At 41.4% G+C, this 26,188-nt stretch overlaps 2 protein-coding genes across 13 annotated transcripts in view; one reads left to right on the top strand and one right to left on the bottom strand.

Moving 5' to 3' along the window:
- Window positions 1-4,425: 4,425 nt before the first annotated feature.
- UTP18 (UTP18 small subunit processome component) lies at window positions 4,426-13,376 on the bottom strand. Its single transcript, XM_055795668.1, has 14 exons — window positions 12,971-13,376; window positions 12,682-12,809; window positions 12,482-12,577; window positions 11,762-11,841; window positions 11,452-11,537; window positions 10,997-11,122; window positions 9,970-10,144; window positions 9,530-9,630; window positions 8,619-8,709; window positions 8,169-8,292; window positions 7,096-7,270; window positions 6,350-6,492; window positions 5,255-5,314; window positions 4,426-4,576 (listed from the first exon to the last, which is right to left on the bottom strand). Exons 1-13 carry the CDS (start codon window positions 13,331-13,333, stop codon window positions 5,290-5,292), a joined length of 1,713 nt encoding a protein of 570 aa, XP_055651643.1. The 5' UTR covers window positions 13,334-13,376; the 3' UTR covers window positions 4,426-4,576; window positions 5,255-5,289.
- Window positions 13,377-13,631: 255 nt separating this feature from the next.
- Window positions 13,632-26,188, top strand: part of MBTD1 (mbt domain containing 1) — a 31,830-nt gene continuing 19,273 nt past the window's right edge. For 2 of the 12 annotated variants that reach the window (XR_008745615.1, XM_055794832.1), the window contains exons 1-6: window positions 13,638-14,066; window positions 15,414-15,461; window positions 21,497-21,698; window positions 22,835-22,974; window positions 23,810-23,924; window positions 24,017-24,099. Coding sequence is in view for 11 of the 12 variants with exons in the window: in XM_055794832.1 (XP_055650807.1) it covers window positions 14,046-14,066; window positions 15,414-15,461; window positions 21,497-21,698; window positions 22,835-22,974; window positions 23,810-23,924; window positions 24,017-24,099 (609 nt within the window). In the remaining variant the exon portion in view is untranslated. The other 10 variants (XM_055794839.1, XM_055794838.1, XM_055794841.1 and 7 more) reach the window with 10 other exon arrangements.

Here is a 26,188-nt window from a genome sequence, read left to right as displayed (position 1 = left end):
GGTCTCCCAGAGCCGCTGCGGGCTGTTAGAGCACAGAGGCATGCCTGAGCGCAGTTGTAACAGGTTTGTACAAACACAGGACAGCATTCCCCAAGGAAGGACAAGCCACCTATGGAGTACAGCGAGACTCACAACAAGCTCTGGCCACTGTGATGCATTCGTTAGAAAAACTACATACAAAAAGCCCCATGGCTTAATTATGTCACTCTTAATGCAACTCCTCCCTGTAGATCAGTAGTTTTTTACTACATAACTGAAGCAATCTCACAAACACCAGGATGCTGAGGTTCGGAGCAACTACACAAGTTTTTGAACAATTCTTTTTGAAATTCAAGTACTCAAAACACCTTTTCTCCTCTAGTAGAGCTTGGAAATCCACATCTAAAGCTTAAAACAAAGATTAAAGAGGAATAAGGAACCCCTGGGTTGAAGGATGATACAGACCCTTAGTTAAACACTGCACCACATCAGGATTTGCAGCTAGAAGTCATTCAGCCTTCATGAAATGGAGGGGTTTTCAAAGATCCTAAACTGAAGTTCACCTGCTCCCCTGTTCCTAGCCACGTCAACCGGTGAGAAACATCTTGCCAGGCCCGATTTCTTACCTCAGTCTCAATTCAGTAGAAACCGACTGAAAATACAAAACACAGACTAAACTCATGATAAACACAGATCTTTATCTTCTGACAAGGCAGAAGCGCAGCAGCGGGTAGCAATTAAGAGTAAAGGGCTCCTGCTTCACATTTCCAGCCTCTCCTCTGCTTCAACTCTTCCTCCCATCTGTTTAAGGATAATAAACCATTCGGGATCACACACACAAAACGCAAGTCTCATATGGTGGGCACCCTCACGTGAAATATAAGACTATGAGGACTGAGCCCTCAGGCACATTTTACAATATCTATTATGAAAACCAAATCATATTGCGGCCACTTCAAAGCGTCTGATCAACTTACAAGATCTCATTCAGATTAAGGGGTCTCAGAGTAATTTAAGAAGATGTATAGCTTGCACAGTTTTAATCACTGGAAGAAAATAAGACAGATGCAGACTGCCTCAGTGAAAGCGTCCCAAAACTGCCATCTCACTGTGACAAACACAGGACAGAAATATCTGAGTACCCATGAGATGTTTTGTTCCAGGAAAAACTATCATTGTTCCACATTTGCAAGAGAAGAAATCCAAACCATGACAGGAATGTGACATTTAAGTGCCCAGCACACTGCTGCTGCTAGCTGTCCAAAAGGAAATACAGCATAAATAAAGCAGAAACCAGTGCACGAGTGGCTGTGGTGTGCTGGGTACCAACTCCCAGAGGTAAGGGACAGTAGTAACTGATGATTTTGTCCTGTACAGACTTATTTCAGACACCCTCCAGAAGAGTTCTGTATCCTCCCCCTAGATCTTATGAAGCGTAGAAAAAAAAAAAAAGGGGGGGGGATTTAGAGGATCAGAGGCCTTCAAATACTTCAAGAAGCATCCTTCAGCAAGAAACCAGCTTCTTTTCAAGGTGTGCTATGACTACCACATCTGCTAGACGGGTTGTACTATGTTCAAAGAGGAGAATCTAATTTGCTGTCTGATCAGCAAGCATTCGGAAAAATCATGTAGCAGCTGAAACAGTTCCACAAGGAAGAGATTTACGTAACTGAACCTTTCCAGATAACTTTGAGAGCAGCAATCCTGGATATTGAATGAGACGGGAGAGGAAAAGAGAAATCATTCCGTCCTTTAAGAATCTGCTAAACCACCTGCACCACAAACGCAGCTCAAACAGCAGCAGGGTCAAACAGGAGATTCTAGACAGACTTGGTAGCAAACCCAATAATCATCTAAACCACTGCTCCTCTTAACACCCAGTCAGGTTTTTTCCTGGAGATTTCCTTTCTAAGCACTAACCAGACTAATTCTCTTTAGCTTGCAAAATCGGACAAGATCACAGCCTGAAGGGGAAAGGCTGCGGTGATAAATATTTAATGGCCTACATCAATAAAATTTATTTTGCCAAGGAGAATGGAAGGAGAGGAAAAGCAGAGAAATAATTCATTAAAAGAACTTCAGCTTAGCAACGCCAGAAAAAAAAGCCATGCTAGGAAAAAAGGAATTAAATGCAAAGAGGTTTTAAATAGGTCAGAAGCTTAAATACTCCTAACACATGGCAAACTGACAAAGAGTTTTTCCAGAATGAGTGCACAGACATATGTATACTCAATAGTAATTCATCCCATTGCAAATAAATATCCCTGGACACACTAATAACTTCAGCTTCTTGCGGTACTTGGTTCATCTCCTCTAACCTTTAAGTTCTGCTTAGTACATGAAAGTGTCATTGCTCAAAACCCATTAAGAAACACAACAGGCACCTTGAGGTTTCCTTTATTTCTCAACTCTTCCCTGTTTTACACTGGATGGGGCAGTAATTTATGTTCAGAAGACAAATGCAACAGCAAGAAATTAAGGTATTCAGTACAAAGCTTACACATTCTTGTACCGCAGTGCTCCCCATAATCCCATAGAGAGTTTAGTATTTGCAACTTGTATCACAGATTTTGCAAGTAGTAGTGTTTAACCTCTCCTTCCTGCTACTGTTTGAAATAATTTGCAGTGATACAAGAGCATACAGCACCTCAGTATGTCTTCTAACGCTTTATTTACTCTCCTGCTTTATCCAACCTGGACCTCTTACAACCAGAAGTCGGGGGGTGGGGTAAGGAAGAACATCAGGGTTGTGCTCATGCTAAATTAACAAGCCCAGAAACCCATTAATCCTCAGGTCCTAATTCTACATCTGCCAATGACTTGCTCTATGGCTTTGAAGCACTAGATTTGGGATGTTTTATTTTAATTTTTAATGGGTTAAATACAAAAGCATGAGCTGCACAAAGAGTGGCACGGTCTCAGGCCAAGTAGTTTAAATGGTATTAATACTTCAGAAACTTCAGTGAGATTTGGTAAAAGATTTGATATATTTAAAACCCTACCTTTTTAGAAGTCTTTGATTCAAAATTATTTAATAATTTTGTGGATGAAGTCACACTACTTCAGCTCCCTTAATGCTAAAATAGAGATTATTAATCAAGGCAAAGCATGTAGATAACCACAAGCAAAACCTCACTCACCAGCAGTGCCGTCCCAGAAGTCCCCAAATCAGTGATTATGTCAAGTCCCCGAACCAGTGATTACATGCTGCCCTCTAGTGAAGTCGTAAACCCGTTCCAGCACCCAGATCTCTATACCAAAACCTCAGACCCAGCCAGACTTCAGCAAGATCTGTTCATAAACAGAAGTATCCTACAGCAAGCAACTTACATGTGTTTATAATTTAATTTTATTCTTCCATACCAGGGGTCCTTAGTTTGGGTTCAGCACTACAGTAAGGTTCAACGCTGTGGACAATTTAACACCTCCAGAGCATATTCTGCTTTTTCCTCCAGTTTGTGAAGTGAAGGTCTCATCTTAAAATGAACCACTGGCAAAATCATTTTAAAAACCTGTTACATCAGAAAACACAATATTCTGTTCTTTTAAAACAGTATGACACGAATTTAACAAGCAGCTGGTATATTTAAAATTTTTTACAGGGTTCTCAAATTAGCTTTTTCTCATGTTCAGAGTACCTTACTGTAATGCCACCTTCACTGAAGGCTTAACAACTTCACTGTGGTTACTGGAGCACCTTGGCTCTTGATGCTATTGCTCAAAAAGCTCCCTCATGTGAAATGGACAGACACATTAGTCACAATTTATTCTCAAGGCAGGGTTTCTGTGGTAGCAGATCCCTAGCCAAGTTTTTGTTCATGCATTTAAGCAGACAGTCCCTTCAGGAACAAGGCGATCAGAGATGCAGTATCTGGCATCAGATGAAGAACCCGTAACGACGGCTGCAAAAGCTGTCCTTCCTAGGTGACCCTAATGCCATCAGTATTTCACTATTGATTTAAAAATCTAGTATCAAGTGTTAATGAGGATGGTTTGCTTGCCACAAGACAGACAGGAATAGGGTGTTCCTGGAGAATTAAAGCCACATTACACACAGCTGGTTTTGTGACACACAGGCAGCAGTAAGCACAACTGAGGGTGCTCTTTCTCACTTTTAGTTTAGGCTACCTTGAAACTATACCTGGCCCAGTATGCTGGGATGAACTACAACAGCTGCAGCAACAGGGTTTCAAGCTAACTTGCACCTCCAGTCCACAAAACACTGTTTCCAACCCAGCTCGAAGTGAACACAGCTGATGGGAAAGTGCAAGTCTAAACAAATGGAGCAGAGGTTACAGTTTACACAAAACTTTTCTGTTTCAGCACTGGAATGCTTCATAGACTCATGATAACTAGACACATTTAAGCACTTCTTGAAGACATGAGCTGAATAACAAGCATCAAGATCTACTTAAGTCATTTGTTTACAAAAACCATCGGAAAAAGTTGGAACAACTTGCCTGGAAACTTATCGGGTGCATTTATTAAGAACAACATTCAAAACCACAGAAGTTATATTAGGATTTTAGAGCTTCTGTATAAAATAAAAAAGCTTGTTTGATTTTGTCAGTCTACTCGCATCTGCAGGTTACAACACCTAGGGAAAGATGAGTACAGAGAATTTTGTTAGTATCTTCCGAACATTTAGCCATCGCAAAATTTGATGCAAGCTTCACATGCAGAAGATGTACCTGCTTCCTGTCTGAACAAGTTGAGCTTCCAACCATTAATACATTATGGGTCAAACAACTGCTGTATTACTGCCAAGGCTACAGGTCTTCCCAGTTTTGCAAGAAGAGTCTAAAGTGTATAATAAAGTCCTATCTGCACACAAGCTACACTTCAAACTTCAGAAATTTATGTAACCTAAATTTGAAATTACATTATGTAGAGTCATGCCGGCTCACTTCCACGACTTTGTAACAGGATCAAGCCAAGTATCTGCCAGGCTACAGCTGCTTTTGACAGCACTGCCTAGGGGTTTGACTCAAACACATACAGATTTTTAAGAACTGCTGTCAACAGGACTGAGCACGGCTTTAGATAGAACTACCAACTCCCTGTACGAGTATTAGTAAGACAAGCTGAGACTGTCAAGCCAAGCCTGACTTCTGCCCATCACGTGGAGCCAACTACACATGTGATCCAGACAGAACAGTTTAAAACTACACAGTATTAAGAAGTTCTTGTTGCCATCTATAGAGAGGTGGAGACAGCAAAATGAAAATAAGGTTCCTCTAGACAATGTTGTCAACAGTTCGAGTGCTACTTTTACCTGAGTTACCGGTCCCCTATCTCCTGTATCTTCTTTTAAAAATCTGAATAATGTTTCAGCCTGAAAAAAAAAGTTGAGAGATTTAAAGCTTTTCAGTAACCTGTTAACAACACAAAGAAGCAACAACTCTTCCACAGCGTCACTGAGTGCTCTTAGCTAATCTGAAACACGAGTGCAGCAAAAGATAGCAATGATCCACAAGCCACATTTACTTCAAGTGCCATTATAATATGCAGTTCAAGTTCAAATAAAGGACAAATCACAAGATTTAGTCACACTTTTTAGACCCGCTTGAATCTTTTTGTAAATTCTCCCTGTCAGACTTTGCAGATTATTAAAGTCTCACACTAAAAATACAGTTTTTCATGTATCACATGAAGTCAGTTTAAAAAAAAAAAACAACCAAACATTCCTGCTCAGTTATTACCACTCCTTACCCCTGACCACACCAGCAGGAAAAAAAAAAACACTGACACCACTTCTCCCTTCTCACAAAAAGGCTAAAGTTAAGCTTATGCTAGTCAGACATCAACCACAGAGTTCCACTTCCACGTTGAAACTAGGATTTTAGAATCGAATTGTCAGCTGGCAAGATAATGCATTTACTCCTAGCTCCTCACAATAAGCCACGAAGTCTTGCTACATGCACTACCCAGCACCCGCAACGAGCCTTCAGACTTTCTGAGCCTCAGCGCTCACCACAGGATCACAGGATGGCTGGGGGTGGAAAGGACCTCTGAAGCTCAATGAGAACAAACCAATGCCAGATACAGAAGTTAACACCAAAGCAGAGATGTTCTCTTTCAATCCTCTAAATAATTTTTCTTTTAACGGGTGAGCATCCAGTACCTGGCTTTCTGCATCTTACATTATTTCAGAACAGGACAATGACAGTTCTGCCAGGGATGTCTGCAGCAATGTGTATTTTAATCAGACAATAACCAAGGCTCATGCTCCAGAAAGGAAAGCCAGCTGTGCACTCAGTGAAGTCCTCAGGTGAAATTCAGATCACAAAGTCAGATCTTATCATTTACAAGTCATCTGCTCCATCTCACAGAAGACAAACACAATTAACCAACCAAACTTAGTACATACCTAAATAACAAAGCTTTGCCTTTGTTATTTGCTACAGAGAAAAAACCACTTCTGGGAGAAAAGTCCATAGATTGCGCAAGATAAATCTGTTTTCTTCTGAACACCGGGAAGTTTGAGAATACAGTATATGAAGGAATGTGTACCTATTGAGAAATAGGTCATTAGTTATAAGCTAGGAAAGAGCCACTAAAACGCAAATTAAAGTACAAATTTAAAATTGAAGGTCAATTAAGTTCAAATGTGCAGTTACATGCCTATCCTACACCACACTATATTGAGCTCTATGGGAGAAAAGGTGCAGGGAACACACTAGGAAGCCAGTTATTGCAACTCATTTGCTTTTAAGTAATTACATCAAGCAGTAAAAATAAGATTCAAAACTCTCAGATTAATTCAATAGTTCCACTGTTGGCCAGAATTCTGACAAGGCTGGCAAAATTTTGAATGAACTAGGAAAAACACCACATAATAAAACCATTACAGTTAACAGCTGCCAAAAAATCACATTTGTTGCCGAGTTATGTTTACAGCACTAAAATAAGGGCATTTTGGTAAACTAGACCCTAAAATGTTATTTCCAGAACAACTCACACGAAAAAATGTACAGTATCTTGTACATATCCTGATCTACCCAGTCCTGCAGATTTTGCAGTATCTGTATCAGCTCAGTATCAGTTTTATTATGTCACCAGAAACATTTTTGATCAAGACACAAAAAAAGGTTGCCCTAAAGAAGCTGGACATACCAACTTGACAGCCTCATCAGTTTCACGGGAAGCCACTGCCAAGATTTCTGTGGTGGGATTGAAGGTCACACATGTAGCAGATGTAACGAGGTTCATTATGGCTTTAACTGGTTTAGGATGTTTTTCTCTGAGGCAGACATCAGTAGTATATAAATTTACAACTCCAGAAGCCGAACTAAAAAAAAGAAATTAACAGAGACTAAACAATGAAAAATGTAACATTTAGAGTACATATTACCTTGTTTCCTATAGCCACCATTCAACTAAAAACCTAACTACCAATTATTTACTGGAGTTTGTAATTATATTTTGTTTGGAGCTCCATTTTGCTTTGGAGTTTCTAAGAGTAGAGGGGTTTGTTTGGGATTTATTTTCTATATGAAGAGATACACTTCACTGAACAGCCTTGGTACGTCCATCTCTTGCACAGAATTAATTCAAAGCAATGAGAGCTTAGCATCAAAAGATCCTGAAATACTTTCAAATTTTTTTTATTTATTTTTTTTATACCCTATAGTGTAAGGCCACTTCAAAAATCTTCGATAGTGGGCTAAGAAAAGGCATACTGCACTGAAGTATTTGCTAGCCTCATTTAGAATTGACACACTAGCTGAAGTTGTACCTCTGTTAAGTATACTCGGAGAAGCACTTTCAAGCTTTCAGCTTTTGAGTTGAGGAAACTTTTCAAATGCTAACATGCTGTCTTGCAGAAGCCAGATGAGGCATATAGGAAAAATAACTAGAAAAGGGGGAGGAGCTGGAATTGACATTTATGCTACAGAATTTGTGATTTCAGTCAGTATGGTTTCAAAATTAACTACTAAAGCCATATATGGCAACAGTAACACATTAGGAGCGATACTGGTATGAAGTGTGTTACAGTATTTCAGATGTACACAGAACAAATCAAGTCATTATCATAAAACAGGCAATAGTCATCTATTCACATCCACTCTAACCTTATTAAAGCCAAACTTATTCCCTCTTCCTGCACTCTCACCAGCCACCAATAAACTTACTGAAGAACTTAAAAAGTTAAAATAGCAAGAAGCTGTCAAATCCAAGTTACTTACCCACATGCCACATACTGGTTATTTTTTGAAACAGCAATGCACTTTCCTTCCAGACAACCTTCATCTTCAAATTTGTGCAGACACTTTCTGCTTCTCACATCCCAAATGAAAACTTCACCTTCCTCTGGTTGCAGGATAAAGTAGAAGATTATAGAAACCACACATAGACAAACAGTGTGTTCTGTATTTTGTTAAAATAAAGCTGATTACATGACAACTATTAGCTCATTTACAACTACCAAAGGTAGGGTTGTTTTTTTTTTTTTAATATGAACTACAGGCATAATAGAATAGTTAACTCCATTCTTTAATGCCCAATCACTCGATAGTTATTTTTAGGTAAAATACTGGCATAAAGTCTCTTAGTTATCTTTGAAAAATAATAGGTGACTGAAGAACTTACACAATTGGAATAGAATTATGATGAGTGCTGTTTGAGAGAATACTTACTTGAATAGCTATATATTTTACTGCTGTCTGGAGTGAAAGCAGATGCAGTGCATCTTCCGTTTACCTTCATAGTGCTAATCAGTTCCTTTGTCTATAGAATGAAGAACAATGGTCACAATGATACTACCAAAAACCTGTAGGAAAGTTGTTTCCCTACACCTGTCCTAGGAAAAAATCTTTATTTAGCTACACTAACATTAAAAGAACAGCATCAACATTGTCAGTGCCTACAGACCGGAGCACAAGCCGATGCTCATGAGTCCATGATCAATTTATTACCACCACACAACCACAGCTAGTTCAATAAACACTCATTTGCTGAAGGGTCTTTGTTATATAATGGAACTAAACTTTCGTTTTAAAAAACATTTTTCCTAGTAAAAGTTTAAAACAGACCCAGCTGCCATCATGTGGCATTTTAAAGTTTAACTGAAACAATTCTATATGTGTTATGAATCACAGTAGATGACATGATTCATGAACATGACACACAAGCACGCACTAGCGCTATTCCCAAAAAAGCTGTCCTATATTTCTCCCACCCTCAGACGCCTGTTTCCACATCGAGGCCATTTCTTTTGTTAACACAGCATTCATGTAATCAGCCAAAATACATTGACATAGGCCTTGTCTCCACAGAAAGCTTAAAACCCCATGAGACTCCCGTCTTGGCTCCACCAGTCCCAAAGAAAACAGCACAGTCAAAAAAAATTCTCAGACACCCCAAAAAAATTTTCTAAAGCTACAGCTAGTTGATTCAGCAGCTCATTTTTGAAGGCTGTCACAGTATGTGTCACACCTTTGTTTCAACTGAAAGCTAGATTGCTTTTCAGGTTAAATACAAGCAAGCAGATGCAACAGGAAAGAGGTATGAATTAACTGAAGCAACATGAACCATGAAGAGAATCTACCTTCATTGACAACAAGTGAAGATAACCTGAAGTTCCAGTTAGAAGCATAAAAGATCCATCTGGAGAGAGTTCAAAGCTTTTGAGAAATCTTTCCTCCACACCTTTAAAAAGAGATTGAAAACTTCAAATTGTCATAATTCATTCTTTTCCCTCAACATTCAGAGGTATGACGAAGATGAGTAAGACCTGAATACCCTTCAGCATTTCTGTAACACACTGCTGCAGTAAAGCTACAGCTCAGCCTTGGTTGTGTGACCATTAGCTTTTAATATCACAGACAAATTAAAGCCAAGAGGTACTGGAGTAAATATCCCCAAAGACAAAGTAAAAATACCACCACCACCAATTCACTGCACCTCCTTTTAAAGCAAATTCATACGCCATCTCAATTTGGGACAGCTTTAATTATGCCCAGACACTTACAGCATTCTAAAACGTACCTCTTACTTTCTGTACGGGAATAATACTTCCACTCATCATGTCATACACAAAGAACATGTTATGGTGAGTCCCAGTGGCTACAACTTGTTCTCCATCAACACTGAAACAAGCCTTATAAATTGGAAAACTCTTCAAATAGATGCTCTGTATTCTTGGATTCCTTATACCATCAACCTTCAAAAAACCCAACAGATGATCATATTAAGGAACATACCAAGTACTTGTACGTAACAAATTCATTATCAACTAGCCAGTACAAGGGACTCGAACAGTAGGAGGTACACCAGTTTGAAGCATTAATTTCTTCCTCTCTTCTCAGTCTACAAGTAACCTGGCTCTTGGCTTCTCACGCTGTATTACCAGGCACTCCCAAGCCTTCCTGGATATACTTCACATCTCTTAACCTTCCCTGCCTTGCCTGTGCTCGATTCAACTAATCACATCCATTGTGCTTAGTTAAAAAGGAAACATTTAGTTCACCTTCTTATTCCCTGTAGCCCCATGAGAGTATAAAATTCAATTCATGTCTTTGACCATTTCACTGACATGTTGAAAGTTCCTAAAGTTACAGACTTTAGTTTTCAGAGCAGGGCAGGACTGTCCAAGGATGAGTAGCTTCCTGCCGCAGTACACTCTTAACCCCCGAAATGATTGCACAGCAATATTACATTTTCAACTTAAAGTGGACTACTCCCCAGATGATGGGCTTTACAAACTTAAGGAAAAAAAAAAAAAAGTCTCTTTAGTCCTCCTCACTCCAAACCTTAAAGCCAAACATGTCTCAAACCAAATCTTCAACTAAAAAAATCTGATACAACCAAGTCTGCTCATACTCTGTGTGATATCAAGTCACAGATGGAAATTTCTTTACAATGGAACCCAGTTCCATTGTAAACACAGATGTTACAACCCCTGTGTGCACAGGAGAGAAAACGAAATCTATCATTCCAGGCTGTTTCAGGTATACTTAGCAGAAAAGGTTCTGTATTAGTAGCCATTTACACAGCATAGATTTAAATTCTTCACCTGAAAGAGTGACACAGATCGATCATGTCCAGCAGTCATGACTACTTGAGCAGAGGGATGAAACTGCACTGTCGCCAGTCTTCCATCAGCAAAACGTTCCTGATTAGCGGGCAAGCAGGTGCTAATCTAGAACACAGATCAAACACTTTAAAAAGTCAAAAAACTGACTCTTATCCTGATGAACAGCTGATTTAATTGCTCTTTAATCCACAAGAACAAGATCTCAAACTCTATGATGAAGTTTCATACAGCATAAGCAGTACCTCAATTTATTGTTTCATGCTTTCACGATGTGAACCATCAAATTTGTCCAACTGCTTACTCTCTAGAGTTCCCAGTTAGAGATGCCAAGAAGAAATTCATTGGATCACTAATTTTACTACCCAAACAGCAACCAAGAAGCCAAAGCATGCACATGGGTCACAATGAAGCAAAAAGATAAGGCTTGCCTTTACCTTCAAAATACCTCTCGGCAAGGACTCTGAGTTTGATATGAAAGTGCCAGTCTTGCAGAGCAGATCATCATCTTCATCACTGTCACCTAATTAAAAGAAAGGCTAGTTCCACAAACACCCCCACACCAAAACCTACAGATTCCTTACAAAAAAGGTTAAATCAAAGCACACTGAAAGAAGGAATAGAACTAACTTATCCAGCATATTATCACACTACTGAAACTGAGAAAACATTTAAAATAGTTCTTTTCTAAGAAACTGAATAGGAAAACAAAGAAGTGCTTATTAGAATAGCAATGAATTTATTTACTGTCACTTGCAGTCCTTTTGGATTTCTTCCTGTTTTCTAAGTCAGCCCAGGCAGGAACTCCTCCCATAGCTCGCTGAAACCTAGCGAGAGAAGGGCAAAAGGGAAAAAAACACCATCACACAGCTCAGAAAGTAGCATCCTTCTATGTGTTAAGTACCTATGAGATGTATAGTCACAGTTTTGTGAGGTTCCTTGCACTCACAACACTATGCAAGTTTTTTAAAGTTTCACCCAGCTTTCTGTGTTTCACTTACTTCCTGAAAACTGAAGCAAAACTATACCAAACATGAAAGCACTGCTCTTTGGGATGATATTAACTAATAGCATAAGATGACACCAAAACATCTGAAGTTCTGTTTTGCTACTGGCCATACCCACATTTCAGCTCATTCTTATATACCGTACCAAGTTAGTATCATCCATGCCCTTATTTCTGAAGCTATACATAACTATAAAATTCTGGTATAACTCCCTAGAAAATAAATTAGTTTGTGCACCTCTACTAAAGCAAGTATTAAACAAGTTCATCTAGGCAATGCTAATGTGCATTTTATTTACTATTCTTATTATTTTGGCTTTAAAAATACTGCAAGAAGCACTGCCTTTAAGCAGGCCACACGAATAGCGTGGGTAAAGAGGAAAATTAATTTGATGACTAAGTGTCACATGAATGTGTCTTATCTTAATAAAGACAGCCACAAAAACATTAGTAAAACTCACTGTTCTTCAAGTCTCTGCTTTAGCTTTTTCTTCGTAAGTGTCTTCTCAGCATCACTTTTCATGAAATCTTTCCGATACTTATGGGTCATATCAACACTAGAGGGAAAAAACAGACAAAACAGTTAGATCATTCAAGGTGAAGCCAGTTACAGTCACTCTGAAGCATGATATGTAACTCCCCCCCACAAACTTGAACTTACTTTTCATCAGCTTCATCATCTTCATCCACCCAGACTGGCTTTTTAGAGACGAATTTACTTTTTGCTTCGTTTTCTACTTCCGAATCACTAGAGTCTCTCTGGAAACCTCTGCTCTCTGTGGCATTAAACTGCAAACAACCAAACAGGCAGCTTAAGCCCAGCCACGGGTCGGTGCGGGGAGATGGGGAACGGGCAGGGGGCCGAAGCCAGCACCAGCCCTGCTCGGGGCCGCCCCCCCGCCCCAGGAGAGGGCACCGGGCAAGAACCGCCCGCCAGCCCCCAGCCCTACCCGCGGAGGGTCAGCCAGGCGCTGCAGCAGCTCCTCCTCCTCCACACCGAGACTAGCGCCGAACACCAGCTCCTCCAGCTCCCGCTCGGCGCCCGACGGGCAGCCAAGCACCTCCCGGTGCCAGGCGCGGCGAGCGGCCTCCGCCGCTGCCTGCACAGCCGCGGCCCGCTCAGCCGGCGCCACCGCGCTTGGCTGCTGCCCCCTCGCTGCTAGCTTCGTTCGCCTCATTTTCTTTACGTTCTTCATTTTTTTTACTTTCGTTGTTTTGTTTGTTTTGTTTATTTTCTTTATTTTCGTTGCTTTCGTTGCTTTCTTCGTTATCTGCGCCGCAGCCGGGCCAGGGCGGGGTGCCGCGCGCCCCATACCTCCTCACGGCGCCGCCGGAACCGGAAAGTGTGCGGCGCGTCACGTGACAGCTCCTCTTATACAGCCTCCCTCGCCCCGCCCCCGATCGTGATAGGCTCGCACCGCCGCCCCTCCTCTCCCCGCGTGACCCGGCCACTTCCCCCGCCTCCAGGCGCCGTCACGTGACCCCCTTTCTTTGCTTTCCCTCCCTCCCCCCTACCCCCGCGCTCCACGTGATGCGGCCCGCGGCTGGGCCGCCCCATCGCGCGGCCAGGGGGGGCGCCCCCACCGCCGCCCGGCAACAGGCGCCCCCGAGCGGCATCTCAGCCGCCTCCCCGTGCGCGCCACCACCCGTCTCAAGGGACGGCGAGCGGCGGCGGGGCCGCTCCCCTCCCTAAGCTCTACCCTAGCGCTGGGCATCCTCCTCCGCGCTGCGAATGGTTTGGCCCGGAGGGGGTACGGCGAGCGAGGAAGCCCCAGCCAGGCGGGAGCCCAATGAGGGCGCGCGGTGGGCTGGGCGCCGCGCCTGCGCAGCGCCGTATGCTAATGTTGTTGATGTTCCGGCGCCCGGAGTTGGGTTTCTTTCTCTGGCGGAGTGAGAGGCTGAACTTTCCAGGCCGCCTCCTGCCCCGCCGGGCCCGGCCCCTCGCAGGGGGAGGCGGCAGGCGGAGGGGGCCGAGCCGAGGGGAGGGGGCAGAGGCAGCGGGCGTCTCCTGCCCATGAGGGCCTGATGGAAAACACAAAGGACCTGGTGAGTAGCGCAGCCCGCGGGAGGCGGCAGCCGCTGAGGGGGGCGAGCGGGGCGGCTGGTGCCTGAGGGGAGCGAGCGGGGGAGGCGGGGGCGCTGAGCGTTCCCCCCGGTGCCTGCGGCGGGGGAGGCCGCCGGCCGCACCTGTGTGTGAGGGGGGCAGCCCCGGAGCCCTCCCGCTGTGGGGCGGGGATGGGGCTGGGGGTGCGGGGCCGGTGGGCGCCGCCGCGGAGAGCTGCCGGCGGGGCAGCCCGGGGCCGAGCGGCTCCCCCCGGGGTGGCGGAGCCTGTCAGGGGCCGCGGGCACGTGGGGGCGGCGGGGGCCCCTTTGTGCCCGGCCCGGCGGGGGCTGTGCCGGGGCTCGGCCGCCCCACGGCGCTGCCTGCGGGCGGGGGCCGGGGGGCAGCTCCGCCGGGTGCCGCCCCCCCCGCGGGGTCCCCTCACGCTGCAGCCCCGGGGGTGCAGCCCCCGGCCACGCTCGCAGGGGCGCCCTTCGCACCAGCCCTGCCAAAGCCGGGGGTTCCCTGCGCCCACCCGCCCCCACCCCCCCCGGTTATTTTAATTTCACGCCTGTTTATATCGTGACTTTGTTCCTAACGCGGGCAGCACCAAACCTGCGAAACCAGTTTCACTTTCAGCTTGTTGCTGGAAATGCTTTAAAGTGCAGCGATTTCTGTCCGATGTGGCTTTAAAAAAAAATTTAAAAATCCCTGTTACAAAGCGTATGCTGATTATGGTAGAAACGGCTGCGTGCGAAAAAGTAATTAACTTTAAAATAACGATTTACAACGTGGGTGGCAGCCCTTGTGATATTTCCCATCTAAAACCAGTTAAAACTGTGAGCTGCGGGGCAGCCTTTTGTATTTTGAAATTAAAATTATTTTGCAGGTTTGGGAACCTGCGTTTACTTACTCGTCTGTTGGATTTCTTTATAACAGTCTGGCTTCAGCTTGTAAGGAATGGGGTAAAAAGGCTGAGAGAGCCTAATCTGGGAGCGAAAGCAGTATGTGCTTTTAAACAAAAGCACTTAGTGGGTTAGTAGTTTTTACTCATTGCTTCTGCCTAGGCATCGTGTTGAGGAAGCGTGTAACGTAAGCTAGAGGGAAACATGGCAGAGGAATATACTGTCCGATGTGGAAGTTATTATTTATGCTTCAGGAATTGATTAGCTGTTCCCGAGAGCATCTCGGCTTGTGCAGGTGCAAAGGGTTGTAGGCTGATAGTAACAATTCTCCAACCTTGTTCCCTAAAGAGCTAGGTGACCGGGGCACTAATGATAAATGTGTACAAAAGTTCCCTCTCATTGGCTTTCATTTCGCTTACCCTCTAAAATTTGATTTAATTTTGCAAGGCTTTTGATACCTTCTGCAAACTACTACTGCATACCTTCATTTCTCAGGTAAGTCAGTACACTCTGGGCATGTGTGATATTTTGCTGAATCTGGCTCTGAGCACATGGAATGAATTCAGGTTTGGTTTGGGGTTGGTGGTGTTTTGGGGTTTTTTTTTACCATTTGAATTGTTTGGGTTTTGGTTTTTTTTAATGGTAACACAGTGTTTAAAGTGAAGTATTTGCCTCTTCCAGATGCTCCTGTAAGGGCTTTGTAGAAACATAATGGAATTTGTAACGGATTTTCAGTTTTCTCAAAACTCGGATATTTCACATATTAATCATCACACCCCCCTCCAAAATTGCCTGCTAATTTGATATATTTTTTTATGAAAGAGTCTCCCCTCTTGTGTGAAACCCCCTGGGGAAGAGGCTATGGACAAAACCATTGGCAAACAGCAGAAACTGGCTTCAGACAAAATGCTGTCATACATAGCACATGAAGAGACAGGAAAAAACATTTCTGTAATTTTCCAGCAGAGATTTTACTTATTGTAAGAGTGGAAGGCACATTTCCAGATAGAGGTGAGTTGCTTATATAAAAAAAGTAAGTTTGGTTGGTTCTGATTTCCAAGAATCCCAAGATGTTTAGCCTGGGGGGGGGTTGTTTGTTTGTTTTTAATGAAAGCTGAAAGTGTGTTTTCCTTAAATTGGTACCATGTTTGAGTTTTCTTTTTTTTTTTTTTTTTTTGTTATGCTATAAGGCACAATTAGACTTCAGTTCCACAGGGGGCGAGCTAGTATTAATACAGTAAATTATTTTGGTCAGCTAACATTCGGAAGAGTTGTAATAAATTGGTTCCGTCGTCCTGTTTCCTTAATGCTAACATGCAGAGCTAAAACTAAGCTTGTAGCATAAAACATTAATGAACTTTCGAAAACAAAAGCTGTGCATCAAATTTAATACCAGCTGGGAAATACAGTATGGGAAATGTACGATTGTTAAGGATATCTGATTAAAGTAAATGTGTCTTATCACAGACCCTGGGCTTGAAGGTTGTGGTGACCTTGTTGCTGACCTTGGCCTCAAATACCATCTGTCCATACTGCTGTCATGATTCTGGGGGTTAGATCTGACTATAGGAAGCAATGCCTATCTCTTTAGGTGCTGGTAGGCCTTTGTTGAGCTACGGCTCTTGTACTCAAAGATCTAAATTGCTGCCCTTCTGAAACCAAGTACCAAATTGATTCAGTAGTAACAGCAGCCACTTTGAGTGGTTTGAAACCTTTGGATCATCCTGCTTTGACCAGGATGCACTTACCCGGGGACAAGAAGTTTGATTACTTAACAATGGGGTGGGTTTTTTGTAGTAAGTTTTCACCTTCAAAACACTTTCCCATAAATTTTGCCAATATTTGAGCATAGTCGTCATCAAGACACTAAAGCAATTTCCTGAGTAAGTATTTGATGTCTAATTAACATTAAATAGCGTTATTTTATGTTTTGGCCATACATTGTTCACCCTTGTGACCAGTTTTTTATGCTGAAAGAGTAGTTATTAGGCTCAAAGAATGTATGCTGTAATGTGCTGACCAAATTCAACGGTGTGTATATATATGGCTATATGTTAAGAGGGTGAAAAACTAGGTATTTTTAGTTGGTTTCTTGCTTTTAGGGAAACCGGCTTCCTTAACTATACTATTTTATCGTACCATTTGCCTTGTATAGTGGTTAATTAAGAGTATTTCTTAAAAATAAGTTGTTGCCAAGTATTCATAGGGAGGAGAAGAAGAACAGGAAAATGGGAAGTTGGGCAGAATAAGAAAGCAGTTCTTAAGAGTTCCTTTCTCCACCCATCCCTTCAATAAAGAAAAGTATGCATGAAACCCCCCCAAGCAAATAGTCGTACAGGCTTATTTGCCAGGCCCACTCACCCTAGACTCTGTATTGCTCTGCCTAAAAATCTCCCCTGTTGAGGAACCGGTAATCTGATTAGGAAAATAAGCCTTGGCCAGTATGCCTAAAAGTTTGTCTTGTTCTTTTGTTTGTGCATTGCTTCTGCTTAATGTACTAGTAGACTCCCTCTTAGCGGTGGAGTTACTTAAGCTGCTGCTCTTTCGGTATTAACCAGCTACAAGGTTCTGCATTTTATAGTGAGCCAGACTCCTGCTCAAAGCATGCTTTGCAGATAGGCAGGATGCTATTGCCTTGTTAGAAGGGGAAAGAGCAGTAATCTGGTTCAGTTTTGAGGAAATCATAACCTCGGCATGATTTTTAGTGCTAAATCCAGCTTCTAAGAGTAGGAAACTGTGGGGTGGGTTGGTTGGTTTTCTTGTGTGCCTGCATTGTGAAACGTGGATTCATCTTACTATGGTTGTAATTGTTAGATGGAGTTACTAGAACTGTCAGTCTGTAGTAGTTTTTTTGAGTGAAGGACCGCATTCTCATGGACAGGGTCTCAAAATTCAGTGGGAACACCTTGCATGGCAAAAAGCTGTTCTTTCTGGGGCTTCCTTCCATTCTAGAGGTCCTGTAGCTACCATGCTTGGGTGGTACTTTGTTAGACAGATAGTATTGCTCATCAGCTGGTAGGGCACGCTGCTGCTCATCTCTTGCAAGAACTGAGCAGGGATTGCAGGCGGCTGCTGTTACCAAAGCAGCTGCTTTATCTCTGTTATGGTTCTGTTTGAGGCATGTGTCGTCCTTTTTGTGAGGATGCTGCGTTTGACCTTTGGAGTTCAGAGTTGTAGCCTGACATTTTTCTGTTTCAGATGTTAGAGGTCCTGTTCTTTTGCAAACTCCATCTAAGTTCTGCAGGAAGGGTTATCAGAGATGCCGCTTGCTGTTCACTTGTTGCTACAAATTGTGTTTCAACAGGAGTTAAAAAGAACTTTAGTGGTGTTTATTATCAAAATAGAAATGTTTTGATCTGCTCTAGAAAAATTCCAGCATAAGTATTTGCATATCAACTTCCCTAACTTCCACCTACTTCTGCGCACAAAGTACTTTGTATTTTTTTTGTTGTAAAACTGTACCTTTTCTAAGTCTCACAAAGCATATTCTGAGTAGTTTCCCCAGATTTACAGTCCAGGTAATAGCTATAAATTAACATTTAGAATGTCCTGTGTAAATTATCTGGCAAACGTGGTCATCTCCTGGAAAAAGCTTGAATAAAAACGTTGTATAAGAACTACAGGATTATTTTAAAACAATAAGCAAAGCTGTTGTTTTGAATTGCTCATAACTTGAACTGGGACAATTTGTCCAAACTTAAAGTATGTGGAAAGGTGATACGCGAGACTTGTTTTGACTCTGTAGTTAAACTCTACACACTTGATTGTTGCTACTTAGGTACTTGTATAATGCCGAAGAATAATTTTCTTCGTTGAGGGCCCGACTTCCCATACAGAAACTGAAAATGTTTTCTTTCTCATCTGCGGATGCTTTGGCAAAGAGACCTTGGCAGTAATATTGATGTTCTAAATCTGTGATGCAGAAGAAGAACAAAAAAGAGCCAACTGTGCTCTCGTGGTATGTGCAGTTGCCACCTTGCACCATGCTTCAGCTTGCTTTACAGCAGCCAGTCTGCCCAGTGTGCCACTGGTCTTGCCGCCAGCTTCCCATTTCTTCTTCCACTTTCTCCTGCAGTGGGAGCAGTGCTGCCTATAGTTTCTCTGCTGCAACGCTGGGAGCTGGAGGGACTGTGAACGGGCTGCGCTTCTCTTCCTTCTGAGCTGCTGCAGCATTTCAGACCCCTGCCAGCCAAGTACTGGGCAAGGCAGAACCACCACGTGGGGCCAGAGCTCTGCAGGGTGGAATGCAAAAGGAGTGTCCCAAGGCCACCTGGCACTGCAGCCTCTGGTAAAGAGTGGAGTCCTCCTTTATGTGGGATGAGACCCTCATCTCCTAGTGCAATCAGATCAGCAGGCTTGTGGAGCATGAGGGGATGAGGAAGGAGATCCTGCCCGTGGGCTCTGAAACACCGCTCTTACCTATCCCTAATTCTAGAAAGGATCGTGGTGTTCTGGTATTAGTTATGAAATGGTTAATATGGTATTGCATTTCATTTCTTAGCAGAGGCTGTGGTCAAGGAAAGTTAAATGTTGTGAGGCATTAAGGGGTACATGAAATCTTGAGGAAGATGACTAGTCCGCATGTTTTGATCTGTGAATTACTGGGACTTTGCAGAACACTGTATCCATGGCAACATTGTGCTCAACTTCTGCCTTAATCTGCACACGTGTGCGCACACAAACAAATAACTCATCCTGCATTGTGGTGGCTAATAGGCATCAGTAGTAGCGTACAGGTAAGGCTCGGTACCAGTGCAGGTCAGGGCTAGGTTTCATTGTGCTGTCCTCTGATTGCAACTGTTACCCTAGCGACTTCAGGCAGATGTCAGTTCCTTCAAGGATTTGTCAAGTTATCCTAAGTTTTGATTGGGTTTAATATAATTGCGAATTGTTGGCTGAGGAACATGTGCATAATTAAAGTTGCACTGACTTCTTTTGCTGGTTTGGTTTTTTTTTCCAGAGCTGCTTTAAGTGTGTTAGATTTGTTTACCTTATTGCATAACCTTTTGTGCTTACTGGGTTTTGTTTGGGTTTTGGTGGTTGTTTTTTTTTGATTGGATGCTAGGATTGGGTCAGTGTGGAAATCAGTTTTCCCTTTTAACTATAAGGAAATCCTTCCATAATAGGATTTAGTCAGATTGCGAAGAGGAATAGCGACTATTATAATAAAGGGATAGCGTGGCAGAAAAAGGCTCGGATGAGATCCAACAATAAAGATGTTCAGGCATATACTCTCTAGGAAAGGGATTTGGGGAATTACTGTGATGAAATCTTAAAGCTATGAATCCAAATGCAATTCAAGAAGGGAAAGTCCAATCACATGTTACTGTTTTTCTGCCTACAGTGACTTTTAAATAAAATGAGCTCTTGGAAAAGGAAGTAGAGGCCAAGGCTTTCATAATATTTTTTTCTGCTTTTTTGGCTGTACTTCATTCTCCTAACTTGTGCTTCTGTTGTGGAATTTTTCTTCTCTTTATCTGTTATTCTGTCAAACTTAGTATACTGACACTGTTAAGGATAATGGAAATACTTTAAGCTAAAAAATTTTAAGATTTCAATGAAGGCAGCTCACACAGCAGTAGCCTTGTTTCGGTAGAGCTGTGTAAGATACTAATAAAGTGAAAATTGTCACTGTATTAAAATGCATGTATTGGGTGTACATCAGAAAAAAAGACATCAGTTAACCTATTGTTACTGATGACATAATTTTCAGTGTCTTTGCTGGACACTGCTTAACTGTTACACATTCTTCAAAAATGTATGGTTTTATTGGACCTCGGGTTTTTTTGGTTATAGGAAAACTCTTATTATGTAACAAGTTTTCATATATGACAGTGGCAAATTAGTCACCTTTCTTTCTATCTTTTAGCATTTATACAGACCCCATTGCCATAGTAACGGAGCTTTTCATAATTGTTAATGTATTAATCCTCAGAACGTCCCTGTGAGGTAGAGAGGTATTCCTGGTTCGCACGTGAGAGACTGAATCACAGGGAAGCTGAGTGATCCATCACCAGCCCCACGAGCCAGCGAGAGCGGAGATCCGCTCTCGTTTCTGTTCCTGGGGTGTAAGTGCCCTCTTGGTTGAACTGGCTTTTCTCTGCCCAGCTTTCTCGAATGAATTTTAGTGAGATTGGCTGCAGCCACCTGGGATGTGCTCATTTGCATGTAAGAGCTGTGTGGCTGTCGTTACTCAGCACATCAGGTTTAATGAACTCTGAAGATACCAAGAAAAAGAAATGTATGGACTGCTACTGTGTATTCTCAGTGGATCGTGAGGTAGATTCTTCTTCCTGTATATTGCATCACCAAAAATTGGCTAGTTTTGATAATATCAATATGAATTTAATTGGCAATTTGTGGCCCATATGTCTGTGCTGATAGAGCAGTTGGCTAGTACCTCCACTTTTGAAGGCTGATACTGACCTTTGAAACTTTTTAAGCTTGAGTTTGAAATCTTTGCATTCAGAATGCTCTGCTGTTCTTTGGGTGTTTGTTGGTTTTGTTTGTTTTTTTAATTTTATTTTTAGACAGAACATACTTCACGAGCAGAAAGGAAAAGACGCGATTCATTCGGGATGTTTGACGGTTATGATAGTTGTAGTGAGGACACCAGCAGCAGCTCCAGTTCAGATGAGAGTGAAGAGGAAGTTGCTCCTTTGCCGTCCAGTCTCCCAATTATAAAGAACAATGGACAGGTCTATACTTACCCAGATGGCAAATCTGGCATGGGTAAGTATGAGGTGCAGGAGTGCAAAGAGTTTGATATTTATATTTTTTTTTTAGCCTGTGCCGTGAGGTGTTGGGCTCCAATCCCAAACATTGGTCGCAACTGAAAAGGGACCAAAACAGCTCAAATGTTGGAGTTGGTTTGTTTGGGGGTGTGTGCGTGTAATTGATTGTTTTTTTTGCTAAACTGAATTTTGAATCCTGCTGTCAGGAAAGAAATAACAGGGGAACATCCACCCTCCCATCAAATGTGTGTGTTGTATGTATGCACATGCATGTGTATGTTATGTATATTGTTTTTGTTCTTTAAGCTTTGAGGAAAATGTCAGTGTGTTCTCAATATGCTTGGGCATATATTCTCTCTCCCCTTTGTTATCTATACAATATATTAAAATACATTTCTCCCTATACTAGGAAAACTTCACTACTGCTACTGTATAAAGTCTGTTAGTGTATACCTGTTCACTACCCACTAGCTGTGAGCTAGAGTATAGTGGGAAAAAAATCAAAAAAAGGGAGGACTGCTTTCATCCTCAGAGGAAAAAATATTTTGGCTGAAATAATTAGCGATTAGTAGAGCTCGCTCTGGGTAGAATTTGGTATTCTTTTATTGGCATAAGTTTGTCACAAACTTACTCATCATGGCACAACTCGGTGGTGATGCTGTCAACCTCTGAAGCATATGATTTCAGCTAAAGAGAATATTGGTGGGCTGGAGTATTTAGGGTATACTAATTTACGATTCAAGAAAGAGATCTGGTTTTATTTCAGGTGGGAAGTATTAAATATTTAGAGGAAATCAAGATTGGCAGACCTAGATTCAAAGCAGATATTTCCTTGAGAACCTTGAAAACACAGAAATTGGCTTTAGCTGCGTCATTCACTTCTACCAGTAGTAAAATTAATAGGGAGCAGAACGGAGGCACCCTTTCACTGATGAACTTGAGGTTCTTGGGTGTTTCACTGACATTCATGGTGATGCGCTTTAGTTTTCTGTGCAGTTCCCTTCAGGGTCAAACCCCAAGGAACTGTTTGGTGGTGCCACCTACAGGACCTTCCTTATGTTGTCTTTGTTCGGAATTTTTGCTGAGGCCTTTGTTACATTCGCTAACGTTTGGCTTTTTCTCTCCTCTGATAAGCTACATGCGAGATGTGTGGAATGGTTGGTGTCCGTGACGCTTTTTACTCTAAAACAAAACGCTTCTGCAGTGTGTCATGCTCTAGAAGCTATTCGTCAAACTCCAAGAAGGCCAGCATTCTGGCCAGACTTCAGGTAGCGGTACAGACACCGTTTTCTTTATATACTTACTATAGCCTGTGTTTGTAAAACTTGTTGATTTGTAAAACTTGCTGAATGTTGTAAGATAAGTTTCTTAACACATTAAAATTTTCACATAAGTGATTTTGTAAGCCAAAACTCAGAACTGTATCAGTAATGAACAAATTACTTTGCTCAGCAGAGCAAATTACAGAGGATACTGACTCCTTAATTCATTTCTGCTGCAGTGGCTCTTCTGCAAGAAAAAGATCAGGGAAAAATCTTTAATCCACAGATGTAGTGACTTGCAATTCCATGCATCTCATACCCAAGATACTTTCTGGCTTTAGAGAGCATAAAGGTTTATTTGGCATTGCTGTGTTTGGGTTTTGAGGGTTTTCTTAACTGTCTAGGTTTGCAAAATGGGTTTTGGTCTGTTAAAATGTTACTTGAATAATCATGAAAGTAGATTTGTGACATTCAAGAAAAAAGAAAGAAATGTCAAGAAATATTGTTATATCCTATTGCAACAATTCATTGCAACAAATGCCAAGAAATTGTATTGGTGTAAATTAGACTAAAAGTTGTTCCTTTTGACCTGCTTTTAAAAGATACCTTTTTTTCAGGTAAACAACGAATGTATAATGCTCTTCAAGTTGGAATACTAGTACAAAAGTCATCTTTTGGACATTCTTTGCTACTGGTTTTTGTATTTTACATGTAGTTTTGTGATGCTTACTTAACTTCCATTCTGTGTTGTTCTAATTTTAGTTAAATCTACTAGAGATATGCTACAGAGCTATGTAAAAATAGGAGTTTGGAAAGACTTTATTTATTTAGCTTTTTTTTGTTTTAGGGTAAACCTCCAACAAAGAAGGCTAAAGTTCTACAAAAACAACCTTTAGTGGCTAAATTAGCAGCATATGCTCAGTACCAAGCAACTTTACAAAACCAGGCAAAGACTAAAGCAGGTAATGACATACAAAGAGTTGAAAAATTTTCAGTAATACAGGATTTGGTGCTCATCATCAGCTTCCTAAATAAAATAACTTTCTCTTGTCAGCTGTCCCTGTGGAAGGTTTCAGCTGGGGTAACTACATCAATAGCAATAGCTTCACAGCAGCTCCCGTTACCTGTTTTAAACACGTAAGTATTTTTCAATACATGTTATCTTTTTGTGTGTGGATATGAGAGTGTCCGTGTTGATTCCTGAATTAGTTTTTGCGAAACAGTCATATCCAAGGATATTTTAAGGCCTTGGACTATGAAACTTACATTGTAAACTGTGTCAGTATGACTGCTTTTTAGATAAGGGTGTTTATGTTTTATTTGAACACTGTCAATTACTCTCATCATACAGGCTGTCATATACAAAGTAGAAAAAGGAGGATTCTTAAACACTTCAAGTTACTTTTCTGACATTCAAGGCACAAAAACCACTGAATGCGCTACAGAGTAACAAACTAACCAAGGCTGCTGTGTTAAAAAAGGTAGAAAAGGCTTTTGTTTAGATTGAGTCAGGCCTGCTCCCTTATGCTGAACTGATATTTTGGTTACTTTTTGGATTTGGGATTTTTTTTACTTAAGAGTCTCCTTGTCAGTCATGCTGATGGGTAGTGTAGAAACAGAGGGAGAATTAAGGTTTTTTATGTATCTGAAATTGAAAAGGTTGGTTTTCTTTGTATTAGTTAGAAAAATTCCAAATAAAAAGCTGTCAGTCACTACAGAATGTAATTAGGGATTGAGGAAAATATTTAGCAGCATCTGTCTTTAATGTGGTTGTTAAATTCCAATTATTAGGTCTTGTTTAAAATATTGTCAGTACTTTCTGTCTCTTAAGTAGAAGCTTTCTGACAAAAAGTGTTTTCTTAGCATGCTTTGATTTTTATTTGGGAAGTTGGAAGTGTTCAGTCTTCTTACAAAAGTTTTATTTTGCTCAAAATTATCTTACAAAAATTGTAATCAAAACAAACATTTTGTTTCATGGAAGTTGTCCGTAAGGGAGAAGAGAGACATATTTTCTGTCCAGTTCTGGAATTCATGCTGAGCCTTGTCAACTCATAAATCAGTGGGAGTGGAGGGCTCTTGGCAGTTGGCACTTTCTGAATAGCGCCCTTTATGCTTAGAGGCCTCAACTGTTGCCCAGAATAGAGCTGTGTATTAGTATAGCTTCGTGAATTTGCATCTAATTCCACGTGCTTAAGCAAGCAAGTTTGTACTTTGCTTTCCCAGTTACGTATGTGATGTAATAAGTAATTCTTAGGTACATACCAAAAGGTATCGTTTGATAATGCAAGCTATGCTATTAGAACAAATGCTTCAATGACATCTGGCATCCTCAATTAGGGTACAGCTACAATAGTTAGCTCACTTGCGAATTATGCTATAACATTTCCTATTAAAAGGAGTTGTATCTTCCTTTTTTACTGCTTCATTTGTGAAGTTGAATGGTACACCAGGAATGTGAACAGATACAATAGTAACGTTCACGTTTTACCTTGATTATTTTCACAAGCTACATGGCAGACAGTGCTGCTATGCCTGAATGTTGTTTCATTTCTGTCCCTGTTTTCCTTTTCATACAAGTTAAATGCAGCTCGTGCAGCCTCCTTTGGAGATTTCTACTTCTCTGGTGGACATTAGTTAGTGTTACCAGGGTGTGATTTGCATTTAGTTTTACTGCAGTTATTTTTTTGAAAAGATAGGTTATTTAAATCAGAATCTGAAAACACATTAGTACTCTCTTGCTAGATCCTTTTCTCTCTCTGTCCCTCCCTCTGTTGATAATTACAAGAAATAATACTCTTTTTGTGTGTCTGGAAAGATTATTGCTAAGTTTTCTGTGTGTTACATTGCTTTGATTCATGAAAATTTGTGTCAGTTGATGTTTGTTTACCATCCGTTTTTTTGATTCCATGCACGTTGTGTGTGTCCGCAAGATGAATGTATAAAGCTTATTCTATCGAAAACAAAAGCTTTGCATTGACAGTAAAGTCATGACATATCTGCCTTTAAATTTCTATTACATAAAGCGCGTATCTGATTATACTGGGTGTATCTGTATGGGTAATTGATAGGGAGCATTTGGATCAATATTAAAGAAAACTTAAGAGAATTATGGGATGTGGGATTTGGCTTACTTATTACTTATTCAATAACCTGGCATACTTCTGTATTTCAGGTCTGATAGATTTTTCCCAGACCAATTTTTTTTTTGCCTAGGGAGTTACTTCCT

Source organism: Falco peregrinus, chromosome 2 (genome assembly GCF_023634155.1).
Source record: "Falco peregrinus isolate bFalPer1 chromosome 2, bFalPer1.pri, whole genome shotgun sequence".
NCBI lineage: Eukaryota > Metazoa > Chordata > Aves > Falconiformes > Falconidae > Falco > Falco peregrinus.
The sequence above is the reverse complement of the archived record's forward strand: the minus strand, read 5'-3'. Positions and strand labels throughout refer to the sequence as shown.

Excerpts from the sequence above, each read along its gene's own strand:
- UTP18 (XM_055795668.1), bottom strand. The coding sequence starts at position 13,333 with ATGGGGCGCGCGGCACCCCGCCCTGGCCCGGCTGCGGCGCAGATAACG. Across the intron at positions 8,710-9,529 it reads TTCACTTGTTGTCAATGAAG|ACAAAGGAACTGATTAGCAC; the intron begins GTAGATTCTCTT and ends TTCATTCTATAG. Across the intron at positions 6,493-7,095 it reads CTGATGAGGCTGTCAAGTTG|GTACACATTCCTTCATATAC; the intron begins GTATGTCCAGCT and ends ATTTCTCAATAG.